This window comes from Asterias amurensis, chromosome 10 (assembly GCF_032118995.1).
Source record: "Asterias amurensis chromosome 10, ASM3211899v1".
Lineage (NCBI taxonomy): Eukaryota > Metazoa > Echinodermata > Asteroidea > Forcipulatida > Asteriidae > Asterias > Asterias amurensis.
Genome location: NC_092657.1, coordinates 431,891 through 454,214, shown reverse-complemented (window position 1 = coordinate 454,214; position 22,324 = coordinate 431,891). Strand labels below are relative to the sequence as shown.

The 22,324-nt window shown below is 38.3% G+C and overlaps 2 protein-coding genes across 3 annotated transcripts in view; both read left to right on the top strand.

Moving 5' to 3' along the window:
* Positions 1 to 19: 19 nt before the first annotated feature.
* On the top strand, positions 20 to 7,107 carry LOC139943197 (proline-rich transmembrane protein 1-like). Its single transcript, XM_071940014.1, has 5 exons — positions 20 to 610; positions 4,720 to 4,805; positions 4,943 to 5,050; positions 5,371 to 5,508; positions 5,975 to 7,107. The coding sequence occupies exons 1-5, from the start codon at positions 598 to 600 to the stop codon at positions 6,143 to 6,145; spliced, it is 516 nt and encodes a 171-aa protein (XP_071796115.1). The 5' UTR covers positions 20 to 597; the 3' UTR covers positions 6,146 to 7,107.
* A 2,079-nt stretch (positions 7,108 to 9,186) lies between these two features.
* Positions 9,187 to 22,324, top strand: part of LOC139943122 (glutamate carboxypeptidase 2-like) — a 22,817-nt gene continuing 9,679 nt past the window's right edge. Inside the window, exons 1-13 of one of the 2 annotated variants that reach the window (XM_071939938.1) lie at positions 9,187 to 9,523; positions 13,773 to 13,938; positions 15,163 to 15,309; positions 15,976 to 16,101; positions 16,537 to 16,717; positions 17,476 to 17,566; positions 18,108 to 18,206; positions 18,824 to 18,909; positions 19,469 to 19,588; positions 20,409 to 20,491; positions 20,808 to 20,871; positions 21,234 to 21,301; positions 21,709 to 21,803. In XM_071939938.1, the coding sequence (XP_071796039.1) occupies positions 9,282 to 9,523; positions 13,773 to 13,938; positions 15,163 to 15,309; positions 15,976 to 16,101; positions 16,537 to 16,717; positions 17,476 to 17,566; positions 18,108 to 18,206; positions 18,824 to 18,909; positions 19,469 to 19,588; positions 20,409 to 20,491; positions 20,808 to 20,871; positions 21,234 to 21,301; positions 21,709 to 21,803 (1,568 nt within the window). In that variant the 5' untranslated portion in view covers positions 9,187 to 9,281. Of the gene's footprint in view, positions 9,524 to 12,882; positions 13,022 to 13,772; positions 13,939 to 15,162; positions 15,310 to 15,975; positions 16,102 to 16,536; positions 16,718 to 17,475; positions 17,567 to 18,107; positions 18,207 to 18,823; positions 18,910 to 19,468; positions 19,589 to 20,408; positions 20,492 to 20,807; positions 20,872 to 21,233; positions 21,302 to 21,708; positions 21,804 to 22,324 lie in introns of those variants that run through there. The other variant, XM_071939939.1, reaches the window with a different exon arrangement.

The window sequence follows — 22,324 nt, the reverse complement described above, 5'->3', positions numbered from 1 at the left end:
ACATTAATAAAGGCGGCTGAATCACACACGCAAGAAAATAAACAAGTATGGGAGTGCTAAAATGTATTATTTATAAATAATAATTGGCTATTTACAACGGTTCATATATATAACATCGGGCGCTGCAGCGGTGACTTGTATGAATGATATAAGAGGATGATTAAATCGATTATGTCTGACATGAGAAAGAATTGAATCAGTCTTGCATTGGAGCGGGCTTTCAACTCATGACTTCTCCACTACGAGAATCGAAAAGACCTGAATCGACTATGGCAAGTTTAAATTCCTAGTCTGTTGACACAATTGAACGATGAGTGCAAAGGTTATTGTTATGTTAATTATGTCTAAGGTTGGGCGCGCTCATTCACACGGAATGACGTGTGTTATGGTGAAGCCGAAATACTAGTGCGTCACAAAAAGACTCTCCTCCCCGTAGAACTACACATCACAGCAAATACTTTGAGCCTAAAATTCCAGAATAAGTGTTTGTTATTGAACTGAACAGAAGGGAATCTGGAACTGTTAAAGAGGTGGTTGAAGTCTGACTAGTCAGTGCTACATTTTGGAACTGGTACTGTCTACTGCGGCGGTTTGACCATGGAGAAACAAGGTACTGTATACACAGTGCTTATTGCCCTTGTAGTATAATAACTGGTTAAAATATTGTATAGAGCATAATGATTCAAAGCCATTCAATGATATTAATTTTAGTCTCAATCCCTGTTACCTACATTTATTGGAAAAAATCTCCGTATGGCGCCATCACTTTTTCATTCAATATGAAATAGTAAAGTAGGCCTATCTAATCAATGAGCTATCCCTTTTTGTAAAAATGAGTGAAAAAGTGGTGGCGCCATACGGAAAGTTATCCCCCTGATTAGCCTTGTGTCAGAGTAGCTGTCTTTTTTATGTTAGTTTGTCATTTGTTTCTTGTTTGTCTGTTTGTTTGTCTGTTTCTCTTTCTGGCTGTTTTTACAAGAAATTCTGCTCGTCAAAATAGCCCCATACTCCATTTACTGCTTATTTATTTTTTAGACCTGATCTTGACTGTTTTTGACTTAAATAATAATGTTTAATTGTTTATTATTCACCCGTTTTCACCACATTGCATTATTGTATCTACGTGATGTATAAACTCTGTGTCATGCGTGACGGATATTGGCTGCGTCCGGGCTTTAAACCCGCAACCGTTAACTTTCTACTGTAGACTTTCTCAGGAATATGAACTGTTATACTTCCTCCATATGATGACGCATCATATATATTTAAAGCTATAATAAGTACTAGCGGGATGCCGCGCTTCGCGCGGCACCCCGCTAGGATATAAAAATCCTTCACACAAATATTTCGAAATGTGGGTGAGAGTGTTATACGCCTCTCTCAATATTTATGCATGGCGTCATAATTCTAACCCAAAATGAAGCTATTTCGCACGTCCACCACTACTTGCAGTGGCTGTACCCACCTCGTTTTGGGTTAGACAACGTACCTTATGCATCTAGAAACTATAAGGCTCCCCCGTGATCCTTATAGGGGTCTAATATGTTGGGCCTCCCTAACGTTACACGTTTTTCAAATCAGCGTTGATAGGTGAAACTGACCGTTAGCCAGCAATAACTAAAGTTTCTTTTGTACTACACTACCAAAACTTTCTCCACACACTCAATATACATTCATAATGCTTGCATTTCCTTTTTAAAAAACATCGTCAAAAATGACATTTTTACGTCCCACGATACATAGCGTTGCTACAGCACTATAAGTAAAGCGTGTTTTTGGAACATGCTGTGTGCCACAAATCTAATTTATCTACTGTTTTTTTTCGGGGGGGGGGGGGTGGGGGTGGTAAGAGCGTAGGCCTCTTTTTAGTTTATTCTCATCTGAATTGGTCTTGTAAACTTTCTGGTCAATAGGCTGCATGTATAACGGGAGCACTTAACGTGAACGTCAAAAAAGTGTTTTGCAGGCAGAGATGCCAAGTCCAGAGGCTAGCTATGTGTGAGATTTTTCAAAGCTCAACCCCCATCCCCCCGGAAAAAAAATTGCCAGTTTAAGAAGGCCTTTTTAAATCGCCGCCCAACCTTTTTTTTTTATTTTTTTTTTTTTATAAATAAATAAAACAATGTGAAATTTAATTGTGGACAAAAAGTGTTTCAAAATGCATCAAAAGCCTCCTCAGAATAATTAAAACTCACTTGAGGTACACACAGGAGATGTTGATGGTTAATGTGGAGGTTCGATTGTGTCAGATTATATCCTTCCAAACTTGAAAAAAATAGACTAAAAATGATGTCCAAAATCAATCGCTCACTTCTTCTGCCTGTTGTGTCTTCGCTAGTGGAGCGCATTTCAACGAAATTGCTAAAAGAATCGGAACAAACTTGTGCGCAATAAGCGTTTTGCGCTCTGCCGAATTTGAGCTGAACCTACTGGATGAGCAAACGCGTGCGCAATCTGCAATTTTGCGCTCTGTTTGTACAAATTTTGTACAAAAAATGTCGTTAATTTTGTTTCCCGATCTCGCCCCAATAATGGTTGATGTGCGTGTGAGCGTGAGACAGAGCCCAAGTGCGTGAGTCTCACGCCTAATGCGTGAGACTTGGCAGGTCTGGTTTTGTTTTATTGTCACTTTGGGCTTATTGCATCTCGCGAAATTTGAACGACAAACGACACAATTTCTGACCGCGTTCATGTTCACGCTGCTCTAGGAACAAACCTCCATACATCCCATATCTCTGGAACCCTATATCGTACAAACTAAATAAAAACGATAAACTCGTCCCCACTCCTTAATTTTCTCTAACTTATTTCACTTTCAGAAAGCATGTCAAGTCATGTTTAGGGTTTGTTACGTCCAGTTTGGGTCAATAGACAAACTCCTAAAAATGTACCCCATTCAGCCGCACGAGGTCTCTTTTGTTAATATTATCTCCATCAGTAACCAACCCGACGGGCCGATGACTAAATTAATCTTCATAATGGATTTGGCAAAATGTACATTCTGAGACCTGACCGACACACTGCTCTAACCAATTTTGTGAATGGACTTATTCAAAAGGAAACTTAATGTCGTTTTGCTTAACAACTTTGACCAAATGCAAAGCAAAGTTCTTTTTTTACAGCTTCAAAACAGCCTTTGACGTGTGTGTATAAGTTTCACCATAGAGTAAGGAATGGTTTCACAATTCTACCGCCATGGTTAAACTCTGAAACTGCAACATTATACCTCCATGAACAGACCGTATTCTAAAACGGTATTCATGTACCCATTTGAGTTTACTGGCAAAAGGTCCAAGGTCGCCACCCACTGTCAACCTAAAGTGGTCACACGGCGACCTTCTTCACCAAGCAACAGGTGGCCTGTCTCAAACCAGACAACACACCACTCACAATACACTGACCAGAATGGCTCTTTGTGTAAGGCCCCCCCCCCCACCCCCAAAATGTTATTAACTGTAAAGTTCCCTTAGACACCTTCCAACCTATAGCCGGCCCTACCCAATGTTTCCAAATTATTAAGCTTCCGTTTGATCCCATCCTTGTTCATCATGATAATTCTCATGCCGTTTGGAAGTGAATGCTTTTTTATAAATATTCTCCATTTAATCTTTTCAACAAATGAGTCACCCGCAGAAGCATTTCTAGGAAGTCTGATAACAACGTCGACCAGTGGTTGACACATGGTCACCTGCGAAACATCAATCTACGGTACTTAATCCATTCAATGCAAATTCGGTCAAATTCGTGAGATTGGTTTCGGATTTGTCCTGGCACCCAGCCTCTTCGACCCTTTCGACCCTGCGCGGCAATGAATGAACCAATCCGGAGAACCATGCTTAGTACAACACGAAAGTAACCTGACCAAAAAGGGCGGATCGAATGGCGGGTGGGCGTTCAAGGGGCAATGAATGAACCAATCCGGAGCACCATCTGCGAAACACTGTCCAATGAGTGGCCTGTCAGAAAGATTTCTAGGAAGTCTGGTAACAACATCGACCAGTGGTTGACGCACGGTCGCCGCCCAAACTTCCTCCAATCACATGACTTGTAAGTGCGAGTTTGGATCCGGGTTTTGCAGACTTGCAACCCGACGTCTAAAACCACACAAACGTATTGAATTCCACACAAACAACCGTGTTGGATTCCACAAGGATGCCATACCACTGGACCTTCTAATTTTCAATCCAAGATGGCGCAGGTTACGCTTTTAATAGTATAGAAGCTTAAAGGCAGTGGACACTATTGGTAATTACTCAAAACAATTATCATCGTAAAACCTTTCTTGATTACGAGTAATGGGGAGAGGTTGATAGTATAAAACACTGTAAGAAACAGCTCCCTCTGAAGTGAAGTAGTTTTCGAGAAAGAAGTAATTTTCCACGAATTTGATTTCGAGACCTCAAGCTTAGAATTTGAGATCTCGAAATCAAGCATCAGAAAGCACACAACTTCGTATGACAAGGGTGTTTTTCTTTCATTATTGTCTCGCAACTTCGACGACCGACTAAGCTCAAATTTTCACAGGTTTGTTATTTTTTGCATAAATTATGTTGAGATAAACCAACCGTGAAGACTCATGTAGTCTTTGACAATTACCAATCAATAGTGTCCACAGATGATACCTTATTACAACACTTATAAAACTATACCATGTTTTGCATTTTTTGCACAAATTCCTACTTGTGTCGTCACAAATGTCCTCTCTACTTTTTAATACAGAACCACCAGCGTATGATCAGTCAGGTCCCGGTGTTTACGAACCTGGCACAACCGACCAACCACCAGCGTACATTCCCCCTACCCAGGTACGTACTCAGTACCCGTTTTGAAATCCGTTCAGTCAACTATTATAATATTCCTGTGTTGTAGTCTCAACGTCATTTATATGTATCCACTAATGTTTTCTACCCTTCTAATATTATTTTCTATTTTTGTGTTTCAGCCTCAGCAGTACCCACAGCAGCCATATCCACAAGGCCAGCAGCAAGCCTACCCTCCAGGCGTGCAAGCAGCATACCCCCCAGGCGTGCAACCAGTAGGGGTATACACGGTAAGCTAATGCTCCTATGTATTATAATGAATGATATGGTCCATCTTATGATATGAATGCAAATGAACTGACCAGCAATGAGGCACTTTTGGAACGCTAGGTGGCAGCAGACTTACAAGGTTAATCCATTTCTTGGTTGTGCACCGATGGTTATCTGCCGAGTCTGTGCCACCTTTCGTCTCAAAGTTTGATACATACATTTAAGATCAACTTCCTATGTGTGAAATCGAGTACTAGTTTCGATTGGGACCTTATGCTGATTCCTAGGGGCATCAATGACGTCAAAAGTAGATGACTGACATGATTGTTTGTTGTTACAGGCACAACCTCCAGGATCGACCGTCATCGTCCGTCAACCCACGGGCCCTATGCCGAATGATTACTTGATATTCGCTATCTTTGTGACTTTCTGTTGCTGTCTACCATGCGGCATTGTGGCAATCATGAAGGCATCCGAGGTGAGTTGCTTTCTACTCTAGCGCTGACAATGAGCCTGTCAGATACAGTTTTATGAAAATGTTTAGCTAATATGGTGTAGTACTTTTGCAATGTGGGTGAAGGTACGTCAGAATGACAATGGTGCTCTAATTTTGAAGAAAAGCAAATCAATAATGTTTGTTATAGTTTGCTTATTTAAAATAAAAATCGGCATATATGGTTTATACAAAAGAAATTCCAATAAAAACTTGAAACCTAATAACCTGAGAATTATAAGTTTAGATTATAAATAGTTTAAATCATAACACGAACAAACACTTCAAATGGAAATACATGTACTGGACTTTGACCATTACCAAAGGTGTCCAGTGTCTTTAAAATGAGCTCTTTGGTCTACCCTTTTAGGAAATCATGCTTAGAAAACAATCTGTTTATTTATTTATTTATTTGGTTTGTAATTTTGTATTCTCTCTTTTATTTCTTCAGACAAAGAATCGCTGGCACGCTGGTGACAATGAGGGCGCTGTTCGCAACTCCCAAGAAGCAAAGAAATGGGCCACTATAGCGCTGGTGTGCGGCATTCTCACGTACGTCTGCACTGCTGGTTTCCTCATTGTCTACTATTTGTTCATCTTTTCATATCTCTATAGCTACTAGATTTAGTCTGCTTAGTACTATCATAAGGTCACCAATGACAATTTTATATTTGTAACGAAAAATGCATAAAAGTTTGAAAAAGGAGATCAAAATAAACGAATGTTTGGCTTATCAAACAAAGTCTTTTGAATACTACTTTTGATTAATAAAACCCGGTACCAGGAGCTCCAAAATATGCAAAAAGAATCCTACCAAGACAAATTGCACTACTTACCTTTTAGTTCTGAGGCAGACGATTAATTGTGCCTTTTGGAAATCACGGCTTCAGCATAGAGTCCGACTTACGGCTCTGGCTAACGGCTAGCCAATAAAACAAATTTTTGTATAATGTATGCGAATAACGATAATCATGCTGGTTTTGTAATTAAATTTAATTGTAATCAGATTCATAAACGTAATTATGAGTAGCATCTGTCGTTTTACTAGAGAGATTGGCATGCCACGTGACATAAGTGGTGGAACGTTTTTTATTTGTTTATTTTTATTTAGTTATAACTCATCACCAAATAAAAAGTCAAAGACAAAGCCTTACGTTAAATATATAAACTATATTTTAATTATAGTTTCATTAAATAGATAAATTGAGTGAATAGAACAAAAGGAATGGTGAAAGCAGTGTTTAAAAAAAAACAATTAAAACCCGCAATTCTATTTTTTTGTTCCGCTGCTTTTGTATAAACTTCTTTCTTGGTGTGTTAGTGATTTATTTGTGTCTTTTTTTTACCTTTAAATGTAAATTGCTAACTTTTCATTGTACAGTATTAAGGTATGGTTTTATTATAGTTATTATTTTTTTACAATGTTTTTAACATTTCATTCCATGCAACAACTTTCTTTTCTATAACGGTTGTTGTTTTTTGTTTGTGTGTGAAGCACAATGGTCATTTTGGAATTGGGTTGTAGAAGAGCTGGTATTATTATTAATAACGGTCATAAAATAAACACAGTTTTCATTTTTTTTACCCATAGTTTTGTTGCTTTATTTCTTATCTTGAAACCCCTCCTCCTACATCGTTTGGAGTCCAGACTCAAATCCGAGTACCGAGATATACCCCCGAGTAGGTACTCCCGAGTGTTCCCGAGTACTCAAGTACTCCCGAGTGTTCCCGAGTACTCAAGTACTCCCGAGTATTCCCGAGTTCTCTAGAGACCGAGTCAAGGTAGAACGTGACGTCATTTACCATAGCCAAAGATCGCTTTAACCACGTTCCCTTACTTTAATGGGGCAATCTGGGAGTCTTGGCTGTTTTCGAGAATGGTCAATGGGAGAATGGGCTCCTGTCTTTATTCACGAGCCTCGAAGTGTGACGTAAGATGGTCAGGGTATGTCAATGGGAGACTTCAGAGACGGTTATAGGTGGCAGCAGACTTAGGTTAATAACTGTTCTCTATAATGTGCGCTAAGTAGGGTCTGGCACATTTTTGTTCTGTTCCGATGCTTTTGATAAAATTTTCTGAACTTCTTGGTGTGATGGTGATTTGTTTTTTTCTCTTTTTACTATAATAAATGCAATGTATTTTAAACTTGTACAAATCTTTTAATACAGCGTACTGGCTGACAGAATGATTTTTATTTTAATAAACTCTTTCTAAACAAATCGAGTACAAAAATGCTTAAGCTATCCATTACGTACAGTAATGATGTATGGTTTTATTTAGTTAGATTATTTTGTTGTTGTTTTTGTACAAAGTTTTTAACATTTTATTTCATATCACACGTTTCTTTTCCATTTTGACTGGTTGTTTTGTCCAGCTTATTTTTGAAACCCCTCCCACAAGAGTATTTTTCGAACATCGTTTGGAGAGTCCAGACTAAAAACCGAGTACCGAGTACCCACCAGTACTCACGAGTACCCCCCGGATACTTCCGAGTATTCCCGAGACTCCCGAGTCCTGAAAAGAACCTAGTGACGTCAATGGCCATTATGCTGTAACCAAAGACGCTTATAACCACTTCTTCTTACTTTTAAGGGTTCAAATCACACATATTGACTATGGGTGTTAAACACACATGCTTGGTTGTATAAGACCAATTCAACAGCAGCTTTTATGATATCAGAACCACCAGTTGACCTTAAATCAATAACGAATTGAAGTTAAGCCTCAATGCTGATTCAGCATTATAACAGTGTGTATCAGGCCTTGACTTATAAACTCCTGGCTCAATATTTGCCAGAGCTTGTGGAAGAATTATTTTGCTAAAATACAACGGTGTCCGAGAAGTACAACCGCAAAATATGCGGACCGAGAAATTGATATATAATACGTGGTGAATGAAACTGGGCTAAAATTCACTATGGGTGGGGAGGGTGGATAGCACGTTCACAGCTTGATTGTTATTGTTGTTTTGTTTTTGTTTTGGGGTATTTTGTATATTGTTTTGTTTGGTTGTTAATTGTTGTTTGTTGGCGCTGTATGTTTTTTATTTTATTTTTTATTTATTTATTCGGCATAAAAACACTTAAAAAAATACAAACACAATCCAGCAAAACAAAAGCCAGGGACATATGCCTGGAATAAAAACAAGTTTACAAAAAAGCTTTATCCCGAAGGCCTTCAATTCAAATAATATCCCTGGCCATTATTAAAAATCTAAAATTATTTACAATAAATCTATAGACATTAAGAACATTAGACAATTACAGAAAGATAATAAAAAGCAATGACGCAGAATGAGTAAAAATTTGAATTACCCCCACCGTCCCACCAGTCAAAAAATAAACTTAACCAGCAAAAATTTTACAAAAAATAAATATTTATAAATATGTAAAATTGGCAAGAGACACAAAGGTTTCATTATTATTGCCAAAAGTATAGTAAAATAAACCGTCCGATGATTTTTTACGACTTAAAAAATGTTTATAAAATGTAAAAAAAGAACAAATTAATTCATAGTTTAATGACGGACACTATTGTAATGTTCTTGACTTTTGTATTGCTGGACGGGCTTTAGAATTAGTTGGTAACTAGAGGCCATCGTACTATTCTCAAAACCGTATGGTCCGCATTAGATATTCATAACGTGTCTTTACAACTGCGTATAAAATAACTGAGTTAGTTTAGCAGCAGGAGGTTGACTACCTCATGCAGTCAGTCCACGCTTAGCCTACAAGCTAGAAATCAACATAAAGTAAAAATGGCACAGAGCAGAACTCTTGTTGGAATAGCTGCTGTAGTTGTCCTAGCAGTAGGACTTGGGATTGGGATTGTATTCGGACATTACGTGACTGCCCCGGCAGCAGCTGGTGAAGAGGTACCTTCAACTGGTGAATCTACGGCACCCAAGAGCTACCAAGACGCGGTGAAGGAACCGGACTCCGGGATTGCTCAAAGGATTATCAATGGCATAGACCCGGATAAAATCAGAGAAAACCTCATGTGAGTTAATAATGTTTGTATATCCCTAATACATTGCCTTGAAGAAGGGCTAACTCATTATTATGGCATTTAGATATTTTCAAATTTTGACCATACCCCTCTACGGTAGAGAGTGTGGTCAATATATGAACATAATTATCTATAGTCGGATGAATATTAGGTATGGAACAATACAATTGCTCCAATTGGTCCAAGGTACGAGTACCACTTCGGGGCCGACGGTTTGGGTTGGTTCCTTAAGAAATAACATTTTTACAAAACGAATAAACTCTTCTTTTTACAATATTATAATTTCCAAAAGTTTTTTAACTATTATAAACTCCGTAACATTCTAGTTTTTCTTTCTGATGGCTTCATCGAATGTTATTGAGGGTTGAATTGTTTTGCTATATTACAATACCTTTCTTATTGTTTAATCTTTCCATGTGGATAACTGTATAGCTTTATTGAGTAATTAAATAAGAGTGTAGTAAGTTCAAAGGGAAGTTTCCTTTATTTGAAAGGGTCGTGTCGTGAGGATGGCTGATCAGTGTGCCACTAATATGTTTTCCAGTGCGACATTCAACACCCCGTATGTTAACAACAATAATTATGGCCTACTTCTGCTCTTATGGTTCATTGAGCTGCCCTCATGCAGTGTGTTGTTCAGAAAGTTGTTTATCTCAATATCCCCTTTTAGCTTGACACCATTTTCTTGTAAAGAATCCTATATACAGAGCTCTTCTGACTCAATAGTCACACAACTTTTTGAATAATATTATACACCACACGATGTTCAAGCACTGGAAGTCTGGGTCGATCTTTTGAATACGTTTAGCACGAAATGCAAAAGGCTTTCAGTGAACAAAAATTAATGTTTGAATGAAGGTTATTTTGGTGTGAAATTGCTGGTACAAAATTTAAAAAAAAAATACTGAAATTTTACTATTTACGGCATGTTTGAGTTTATTCGTGAAATTCTTGCATAAAACCTATAAAACGCATGCAGTAGACGATCCAACGCCCAGTGTAAATTCCTTCACTGATGTCGGCACTCAGCTATTGAGAGCTATTTTGTTTTCAATTAATGTGGTTTCAATTATTCCACTCTTCTTTACATGTTATTCTCTTTCAGCAAATTTTAGTTCCAAACATTTTGATCAACATCTGTAGGCCTACGGTGTGTGTATTTTTCTGTTTGAAGAACTTACATGAGGTTACACAGCGACCGCCAATGGTATCGGGGAACAAACCAAACAAAATTGAAGTCGTAAAAACATTTCGTTATCAAAAAAACCATTATATAAATATCTAGCCCTTGACATGAAACACTCATGCTTTTTTTGTTGAGGTGTGTGTGTGTCTAGTGATGTGCCTTGCACGACCTGGTGTGTGTGCTTTTTATTCTATATTTTTTATTGCAAGGAGCTTCAGTCAATATTGATCATCGTACAGTTTTGCGGTTATTCTAAAATGGGTCAGATGAAAACTCAAATTCAGCTTCGAGCAGTAAATAATGACTCGAGTTTAATTCTTCATGTGTATACCGCAAGCTTGTAACTTCGTTTTGTGAAGTGAAATATAACGCAAATTATTTTATCTACTGAAGACAAGCAGTGCATACTGTTCGAAACGTCGAGTCAGAGACCATGCATACACCAAATCTTTTCAGGGCCAACACTCCTCCCAATAATATTGACAAAAGCGTATTCACAAGTGTTATAGTTGCTTGTTGCACTTTATTTTGTATTATAAGAAACGAGCTATATCCAGCATTTTTGGTAAGACATTCTGCTCTAGAATACCAAGGTTCGCAACCCACTCGAGTATTATGCTTTGATGCTTGTAAACAGTGCTAGCACACATCGGTGTATAAAACCCCAAATTAGTAAAGCCTCATCCAGTTCGAAAACCCATCTCGGTTACAAAGGTATCCTTATTGCCATTTTGTTTCATAGAGATTCGGACAGAAAGAAAGAGTTATTACTAGAATGATCATAATGATGGACTTTAACCCAAAACTACTCCGGCCTGGCTACTCTTATCATTCTTAATTCTCAATTATTATACTAGACAGGATGATATAATGATAAGTGTTGTGTTTCGGTTGCAATAATGGACGTACAGCCGCGTGTTTTAGCTGATATCAAACCGTAGGCACTCTATCGGTAGTTGTTGTTTGATTACTAGAAATAATAGGCTTTGAGTTTCTGGTCATTGTTGATATAATGATATAGGGGCCTACTTATGATAGTTAAAAATATTTTCTGTTTTTAATAAATACAGCAAATAACTATTTTCTGTTCAACTTAAGCTCGCAGAGAACACTTAACACATTCGTTATGCCTACGGACGGATAGCGAGATCAGAACGCTTTTGTATAGGCATTCTTGACGAACCCCTTGACGTCACACGCTGAGGCCAAAAAGCGGCCTCATTGAGGCAAACAAAGGAGGCAGATCATTGGACGATGGCCGTTCTTTTTTCGTAATAAAACGTGCGCATGACCTCGGATTTTGTTGATATGATTCTTATGACAATGTCTTGAGCTATAATAATGAGGAGTTTGTTGGCATAGTATTGTCTGAGACCCACATCGTCCATTGCTATAAGTTGCCTCGTCGTCATCCCAGGGCCCAATTTTATAGAACTGCTAACGCAAAGATTTGCTTAGCTTGAAATGTTTGCCTTAAGTTGATAAAAACAGGATTAGCAACAAAATTTCCACGTGATTTTCAGGATAAGCAAACAACAGCTGAATATTAGTAACAAGCAGTATGCAACAAATGGAAATTTAATGGTAATCCTGTTTTTATCAAAGAAAAAAATTCATGCTAAGCAAATTGAAATTTGGGTCTCAGATGGGTCGAGTTGTTTGCAGTGCGTTGGGAACCGGGGCCACCAGCGGCTCATCAGTGTGTGATGGAGGTTCCATGGTCTGGTGTTATTTTACACAAACAAATGCCATGTGAGCTATGACCTCCGGTTGTCCTGTTCTTTGTGCTAATTAAAATGTAAGTGATGTTTTGTCTAATAAACATACTTTTGCCGTTTCAATAATTAGCACTAATTATTCCCTAGGCCTACGTCTACCAAAAATAGGTGCCAGGGAATTATGTCCCCCATATGAAAGTTAACATGGGCTGAGGATTGGATTGAAAAGAGGGCGCTATTGGAAGAAATTTGTACTACACAGTTTCATAATAATAATAATTATTATTTGTTTATGGTTATGGGTTCGGCCGTTGTAAACATCTTCAGTCATGATCCCCATGACCACCCCCCCCCCCACCTCCGAGAGAGGGGCGGGGACAAGTGAAGCTCGCGCGCACATCAGACATAGCGCCCTCAAGTGGTCATAATAGGTCAATGCACAAAAAGTGCCTAGTCCAAAAAGTGTAAAACACGAAAAAACAAACTTTTATTTCTCAACTTATCCGGTTCCAGCACACAAACGAACCATGGGGGACCTACCACTACTCACCACCCTAGTACTGTAGTGACTGCTGAAGACCCTTGGTAATTTATAACTAACTATTCTTTGTTGTTTTTTCGTCAACGAAGTAAAACAAAATGTTGCCGAGTTGACTTGTTTCTGTTTGCCTAGCTAGTGCTAGTCACGCACGCAATACACCCATGTGCACTGTCACTGTGCAGAGTACAGTGACGTGACAGTCATGACAGTGTCACTGACACACACACAGTGTTGTCATGTCTATGTTTTAGTATGAGACTACTATAATCGGATATCTCATTGAGGTAAATTAGATACTATATTGTTTCATATCATGTAATGTCTTCTTTTCTTGGCAAAAACTGAAGAAATCTGACAAAGATGTGTTGTCATGGTGGCAGTTTGACGTCAGAATTTTTTTACTTACAGTTACAGTTACACTATGTGTTACACTTACTACAGTCAGAAAGAAAAATTCTCATTCTCATAAAAAAAAAGGGTCTTACAATTACAATACATATAATAAATTTGGGATTTAACCATAGTTTTATTGTTTTGTTTGACAGAGGGCCAGTAGGCCAGCAGTTGAGTTTATCACTCAACATTCCCATCAATGCCGCATCAATCTGTTTCTCATTCTCACTGATTTAAGGCCCCTGATTTAAACAACCAAACTACTGTATACTGTGTGGGTGCGGCCGTTGGTTATTTTTCGAGCCCCTGCACTCAGCAAATATCCTCCAAAACACGTATGTGGTCAGTCCGAAGTAGGCATTAATTAACCTTATTATTTATTTTCTGTGTTTTTGGCTGCAGATATCTGACATCCAAATCCCACGTAGCTGGCAGTCCGGTCAGTCTTGAGCAGGCAGAATGGGTCCGAGATTCCTGGATGGACCAAGGACTGGACAAGGCTGAAGTGGTCAGCTATAATGTCCTGCTTTCTTATCCACCAGTGATAGATGATGCTGACCAAAACAGGGTTAGTTAAAACATGATTAATTATTTCGGAAACCTAGCTGTTACAATCATCAATCATCATTGCTGTTACCCAAATTCCTTTAACATGTTTGTAATTGTCACAGACCAGTATTCTCACGTGGTGTATCCCATCATATGCATTAAGGATGACGCTCCACAGAACAGAATCAGTTCAAAGTTTGTTCAAACGTTTTGTTTAATTCTCGCTGTGACAATCGATCATCGCTACTTTACCCACGATTTCTCCAAAATCCTCTCAAGTCAAGGAATTTGAAGATTTTGTAGAGATTTTTGTTGACACTCCAACAATTGCTTTTAACCCAGGGGAACCCAAGGTGTCGTAATAAAAACAGTGGGTCGGAGTTTTAATAATACGGGAGAATAAAGCAAAGGGTTAAGGCTGCGAAATTGATTAGATATGACAATAGACGTGCTTCATATTTATGACCTTTTTCCAATACCAATTGCCCAATCGCCAACTGTGAGGTGCATGCTGGTCTAGCTAGTGATCCAACTTGATTGCTAGCTAGACCAGCATGCACCTATACCATGCCTAATGCCACGCAGGCAAGGCCATTTTCTATTTTTCCAGCCCTGGGTGTACCCATTGGGCATTTCATATTGTCTATGGGACACCACGGCAAAGACCAGGGCAACAGAAGCCATAACTGCCAAGAAAGATCCAGACATCTTAGCTCCATTCAATGCTTACTTACACCATTCCTTCTTTCTTATTACTGTCTGTAGATTGAACTATTGGCATCTTCAGGAGGTCCTGTTGAGTTTACAACTCAGTTAAGAGAACCTCCTTTAGACCCAGATACAGACACCCCAATGGAAGATCCAGACATCTTGTAGTTCCATTCAATACTTACTAACATTGTTCCTTCCTTCTTACTGTCTGTAGATTGAACTATTGACATCTTCAGGAGGTCCTGTTGAGTTTACAACTCAGTTAAGAGAACCTCCTCTAGATCCAGATACAGACACCCCAATGGAAGATCCAGACATCTTAGCTCCATTCAATACTTACTAACATTGTTCCTTCCTTCTTGCTGTCTGTAGATTGAACTATTGGCATCTTCAGGAGGTACTGTTGAGTTTACAACTCAGTTAAGAGAACCTCCTCTAGACCCAGATACAGACACCCCAATGGAAGATCCAGACATCTTGTAGTTCCATTCAATACTTACTAACATTGTTCCTTCCTTCTTACTGTCTGTAGATTGAACTATTGACATCTTCTGGAGGTACTGTTGAGTTTACAACTCAGTTAAGAGAACCTCCTCTAGATCCAGATACAGACACCCCAATGGAAGATCCAGACATCTTGGCTCCATTCAACGCATACTCTGCAAGCGGTGAAATAGAGGTAAAGTAACTGTTTACATTAGGGCTAGATAGATAGCTCGTCTGCTCAGTTAGGTAGAGCACTGAGTAGTTAATCCAGAGGTCTCAAGTTCAAGTCTCCACTCTAGTCAAGTTTTCTTTGTCCAACCTTCAAAATTTAATTTAACAAAAACAAATCTCGGCATTCTCAAGAAGACAGTCGGAGCACACTGCTCGAAACATCGATCAGAAATCGGCTCTTCTTTTAGCCACCACTACTAAGATTTTTACATGGTTTCACTTTAAACCTTACTTACTTATACTCTAAAACCATTTCATGGTGCGAAATGTTTTTAAAAGGAGTAGGTCTCATAATTCAAATGTAGTTCCACATACTATAAAGTGCACACTATATAAGAAACCAGTATAAATGGGTGCGTCCAATTAGCTTCCCCGAGTGAGCCCCTGACAAGAGCTAATCGAACGATCACTCAGCCTCTCGTGTTGACATCATGCACCTGGGGCCAGCCCCTAAGTGACCCGTTCCACAAGCAGGGCACTTGGGACTGACCGGTTGAGCCCCTCCAATGATGTCAAAGCTATTCGAACATACCGGGGGCAGACCGGGGTCGACCCGGGAAGCTGATCGAAGGCACCCTATACTACGACTCTTACTTTTACAATATTTCTTGTTCCGTAATGTTTTCAGGGAGATCTTGTGTATGTTAACTACGGCAGAGTGGAAGATTTCCAGGATTTAGAAAGAGTTCTTAACATCGACGTCTCTGGAAAAATCTGCATTGCTCGCTATGCAAAGCTTTACAGGGGAGACAAGGTGAGATGGATACTAGACTATTCGTGCATTACAGTAATGCGGTTGTTGGTTTGCACAGAACCAGACTGCTTTGTATGCATTCCAGTAATGTGTTTGGATTTGAAACTTTGCATGGTGGGAGTATAATTAATAATAATAAACTACAGCATTTATAAGGGGCACTTTACTGAAAACATTCAAAGGCACCGGTCTGGAAAAAAATAAGGATTAAGTTAAAGTATTGTCAAGATGTTGGAAAGCAAGCATGAACAAGTGTGTTTTAAGTTTCTGCTGGACGAGAGTGATGTTGTGTATTTGTGAGAGGTATTCCGGAAGTGAGTTCCAGAGTCTAGGTGCTATGTTGGAAAATTAGGTGAGGTTTGCGGTAACACCATGTGAAAATCTTGTTAAAGATTAAGAAAAACTTGTCCTAAAAGTAAGTTTTCCTTCCAACAGGCTGCGAATGCAGAGCGTGCTGGTTGTATTGGGATGATTTTATACAGTGACCCCTCGGACTATGCAGTTCCCGGAGCTGCGGTCTACCCAGATGGAATCTACCTCCCTGGTACCGGGACACAACGAGGTTCTCTTATGATCGGTATCGGTGACCCTCTGACCCTTGGATATCCCGCTATTGGTAAGATTCAAACCCAACCTCATTCATAGTGGTATATACCTCCCTGGTACTGGGACACAACGAGGTTCTCTTATGATCGGTATCGGTGACCCTCTGACCCGTGGATATCCCGCTATTGGTAAGATTCAAACCCAACCTCATTCATAGTGGTATATACCTCCCTGATACTGGGACACCACGAGGTTCTCTTATGATCGGTATCGATGACCCTCTGACCCGTGGATATCTCGCTATTGGTAAGATTCAAACCCAACCTCATTCATAGTGGTATATACCTCCCTGGTACTGGGACACAACGAGGTTCTCTTATGATCGGTATCGGTGACCCTCTGACCCTTGGATATCCCGCTATTGGTAAGATTCAAACCCCACTTCATGCTGTGTGGTTTGGGGTTTCAGTCACTACCTGACCTCGAATCATTGAACTCTTGTCTATGCCTTCCCACTCGTAGAGCACTTGTGGGGTGTTTATTGTGCGTCCGTTAAAATTAAAACATTTGACACAAACCCACTTCAAAAAAATCATGAACTTTCATGGTCACCATTAACTTATTATGTCCTTCAAAACAAACACAATGTATGAATTGGTATGGTGTCACCGTGAAATATCCAAACATGGAATGAGAGAAAAAATCAAATGGTCCTCATTGGGACTTGAACCCAAGACCCTGAGGGTTAGGTCCTTCATAACCAGATTTTAATAAATGAAATGAAATTAAGATTTAATTGCAATCGTTGATGTTTATTTCTGCTAACAGATTCTGCTTACCGTCTCCCGATTGTTAATGCCACTTTACCCAAGATTCCTGTTCATCCCATTGGATACAATGATGCCGCACAATTCCTGAGGTAAAAGAGTTGATTTCTTAAAATTAATCTCGATTTAGGACGAGTAACTCGTCTTAACTTATGATTAATCTGAAGGTTTACAGGTTACAATGTAAGGCTGGGACTCGTCCTGAGTGCTAAGATTAATCCTAAGTTAGGAAGAGTTTGGTGAAATCAATGGCTGGACACTTTTGGTAATTACTCAAAATTTGTGTTAGCATAACTTTTTGGTAACGAGCAACGAAGAGCAACGATTGCGCTATATAAGAGCTGGTTTTATTTATTACTATTATTATTGATAGTAAAAAACATCGTGAGAAACGGCTCTCTCTGAAATATAGTAGTTTTTGAGGATGAGAACATTTTTCACAAAAAGTATTTGAACCTGAGAAAGTCTTCTACAATCAGAGAGAATTATGTGCGTATTGAAGTATGAATGTTTATTTCCCTGAGATTGGCTGGAATTGATTAAAGGTTGACATTATCTCACTATCAATATTATCAGATTATCGTCGGTACAAACACTTACTGTCTAGTTTCCTTTTTTGTTTTTAACCAACAGTATAATGGGCGGTGATGAGACAACCGAAGACTGGGCAGGAAATTTAACTGGTGTGGTCTTTAGGTATGGACCAGGATTCAATGCTGCAAACCAAAACAAGTAAGTCAAAAACACACGTTCATCAACAGGGTGAGTCAAAAAGAAGTTGACAGGATTGGTGATGTTTTTTAAATAAACAAATGACACTCAAAAGTTCAGTAAAACATATATTTAACAAACACTCTCTCCTGCTTATTGGGAAAAAGAATGAAATAAATTGATCATTCCTAAGAGGAGTTATGTCTACTATAATGAAGGTACTCATTTTGTAAGCTGTCCACGGATACTTAACAATACTTTATGTTTAGATTCAGTCAAGTATTTTGTTAAGTTTTTATTCCTTTAAAAAAAAAAATCTTCTGACGATGACTAGAGCAAGCTAGTCGCAATGTTACGACCAATTCAAGAACTGACTTTGCGGTATTGCACTAATTACGATTCTATTAGGTAGTAGTCCCAGCCAATTTTCTATACCTTCCGCCCGGTAAGTTGTTAAAAAAAGCAGGACAGTTCGTTTCAGAGCGGAGAAGTCTCCCGGACATCCGATAAATCTACTCCCCGGGAGTAGAATAAAGCAAGACAGTTCTCTAAAAACAAACTCTACCTGGCAAGTAGATACACGCATGGTGTTACCGCAAACCAAATATCTATAAATGTGTATTTGTTTTTCTTTGTAGGAAAGTAGCTATGAAGATCTACACTGAGAATAGAATGGCTGATGGATATAACACCATAGGAACAATCAGAGGCAGTGTAGAACCAGGTACACATTGTTGTTAAGCCCAGTTCATACTTCCTGCAAATGCGAATGCGATATCAATGTTGACGTCACATATTCGCAACAACGAATAATTCGCAGCAGTTGAACTGTGCTCAACTTTTGCGAAACATTTGCTGCGAAAGGAGAGTTGTGACGTCAAATTCAAGGCAAATTAGCTTCACATTCGCATGAAGTTTGAACCAGGCTTTACCTGTTAATTGTTACCATTAATTCTTGACTGAGCCTTTTGTTTCTGTTACTCGTCACGTCGGTGCTAAAACGTTGTTTCTTCTAAGAGTAGCATCCTCTTAAGGTGATCCCCAGACTGCCACTTCCCAGGCTGTATCATACACAATTGTGTGTGACCCCCGGCTACTCTAAGCTTTCTCACCAAATCTTCCTATAGAGAATACTGATCTAAACTCTGAGTTATCAACCAACAGTTCTTTTCAGAACCAAATACTACTCAAAAGATTTAAACATGTTGCTACTGCAAACCTCACTAGGTTATATTCCCACTATGCAAAGTTTCTTAGAGTAATAACTATATTTGTTATTTCAGATCGTTATGTGATTATCGGTAACCATCGTGATGCCTGGGGGTACGGAGCCATTGATCCTTCTAGCGGTACAGCCTGCCTCATGGAAATAAGCAGAGTCCTGGGCTCTCTTATTAAAGATGGTCAGTTCAAATCATGCTTAGTAAGAATCAATTCATGCTTAGCACTGAAACACCCAAACACTCACAACAAAGATGCTCAGTTCAAATCATGCTTAGTAAGAACCAATTCATGCTTAGCACTGAAACACTCAAGCACTCTCTGCAAGGATGGTCAGTTCAAATCATGCTTAGTAAACCAACTCATGCTAGTACACACTGACACAAACACTTACGAAAAGGATGGTCAGTTCAAATCATGCTTTAGTAAAGTTCAGTTCATGCTTAGCACTAAAACACTCACAAAAATGATGATCAGCGGTTCAAATTATGCTTAGTAAAAATTAGTTCATGCTTAGCACTGAAACATCTGCTATAAAGTCTCTTGATCGACGACACTCACATAATTAGCACTGAAACACCTAAACACTCTCAGCAAGGATGGTCGTCAGTTCAAACCATGCTTAGTAAAGTTCAGTTCATGCTTAGCACTGAAACATCTGCTATAAAGTCTCTTGATCGACGACACTCACATCATTAGCACTGAAACACCCAAACACTCTCAGCAAGGATGGTCGCCAGTTCAAACCATGCTTAGTAAAGTTCAGTTTATGCTTAGCACTAAAACATTCATAGTTAGTGCACAAAAGTATGGAATAGTTTTCCGTACCACATCAGGACTCTTGATACAACATCATCATTAACAGTTGCTCTCAAAACTGACCTGTTTAAAGTAAATATTTACCAGTGATGTTCATTATACATACGAGTACCTTTGGGCGAATGCCGGCACTTTACAAGACTGCATTATTATTAGTATTGAACAGATTTGTGTTGGTTTTAGGTTGGAGACCAAGGCGTACCATCATGTTTGGCAGTTGGGGAGCTGAGGAGCATGGAATTATCGGATCAAATGAATGGGTCGAGGTAAGAACATTTCTCTGTATCTTTTCCCCGAGGTTGTTTTCGTGATTAGCAAATCAATTAAGTAGGATTTGAAACTTTGCATGGTGGAAATACGATATAGAAAGGTTTGCCCAAAAGTGTTACCGCAAACCTTTCTATATCAAATCAATTGTTTCCAATTACACTTTTGCAAATACCTGGGATTTAATTGATCTAAGAATTGAATCAGGATATAATATTTTTTACCAAATTTTTTTTAACAGCAGACTAGGAGCAGGAAAGCATTTTCTGTTTGTGAAGTGTCAATTTTTATTGACTGGTCTGATTTCTTTTCCAGGAATATGCTCAGAAGCTTGGGGCGAGGGCCGTCTCTTATCTGAACTTAGATATTGCTGTGTCAGGTATGTCACTGATTGTTCTGGATCTGGATAACTATTCCTCAATGCTCTTTTTAGAGCAAAACGAGAAGAGTAGATGTGTCAAAAGTCTGTACATGAATTAGTTACAACAAACCTTTTTGTTATACTGGATCTCTCTTTCCTGTTGATATAGCCCTGGGGAGGCCCCAAGTTTTTTGTTTACAGTTACCCCTGCACACCTTCACACTGTCTGCGTCTAGGTACCTATTCAACATGGGCGTCCAGCCTTCTGATTTGTGCGATATCTCATAGCAAAATTATTGTGTGTATGGGTCAATGTCATTGAATATTCTGTAGTCCTGATGAAATTTTAACATCTTTTAGTTGTTTTTGAATCTTCATAGGTACATATGTGGTTGAGATTGCTGGAACACCAAACCTGTACAGCACCATCTACAAGGCTGCTATGAAGGTAAGATGCAATTATCATTAGGTGTCTTGCTCAACTGGTGCCCTAATTAATCAATCATGTCGCCCCACATCTTCCTTTATGCAGGCAGCCTAGTCTGTTGTGGTCTCTGCCCCAGCATCTCTCCTCAGGACACCGACAAAGCTCAACCTCCGTCTTCCCCTCAGCTTCACCCCCCCCCCCACCCACCATGAGGCGATTCCCACAGCACCAGACGGCTTACAGGTAGCTCAGGGTGCCTGCAGCAATGCCCTAACATGCCAATCCGCCTGTATGCGAACTCTGGTGAGATCTGAGGCAGCATGCTTTTAAGGGTCTTGTTAGAAAAGTACCCTACCTTGTCATGACACTTCTCTTTTATAATATAGAAACACCTTTTTTATACTATTGATTACATTTTTTGTTTTTAGATCCCGGATCCTAACCCAGAAGGAAGTCGTCAGACGGTTTATGACACGTGGAAAGAGAGAGACTTGAAGGGAAATACCAAAGACGGACATCCTCAGTAAGTCACTCTCTAATAATAATAATAATAATAATAATAATAATAATAATAATAATAATAATAATAATAATAATAATAATAATAATAATAATAATAATAATAATAATAATAATAATAATAATAATAATAATAATAATAATAATAATAATAATAATAATAATAATAATAATAATAATAATAATAATAATAATAATAATAATAATAATAATAATAATAATAATAATAATAATAATAATAATAATAATAATAATAATAATAATAATAATAATAATAATAATAATAATAATAATAATAATAATAATAATAATAATAATAATAATAATAATAATAATAATAATAATAATAATAATAATAATAATAATAATAATAATAATAATAATAATAATAATAATAATAATAATAATAATAATAATAATAATAATAATAATAATAATAATAATAATAATAATAATAATAATAATAATAATAATAATAATAATAATAATAATAATAATAATAATAATAATAATAATAATAATAAT

Excerpts from the sequence above, each read along its gene's own strand:
- LOC139943197 (XM_071940014.1), top strand. Across the intron at positions 4,806-4,942 it reads CGTACATTCCCCCTACCCAG|CCTCAGCAGTACCCACAGCA; the intron begins GTACGTACTCAG and ends TTTGTGTTTCAG. Across the intron at positions 5,509-5,974 it reads CAATCATGAAGGCATCCGAG|ACAAAGAATCGCTGGCACGC; the intron begins GTGAGTTGCTTT and ends TTATTTCTTCAG.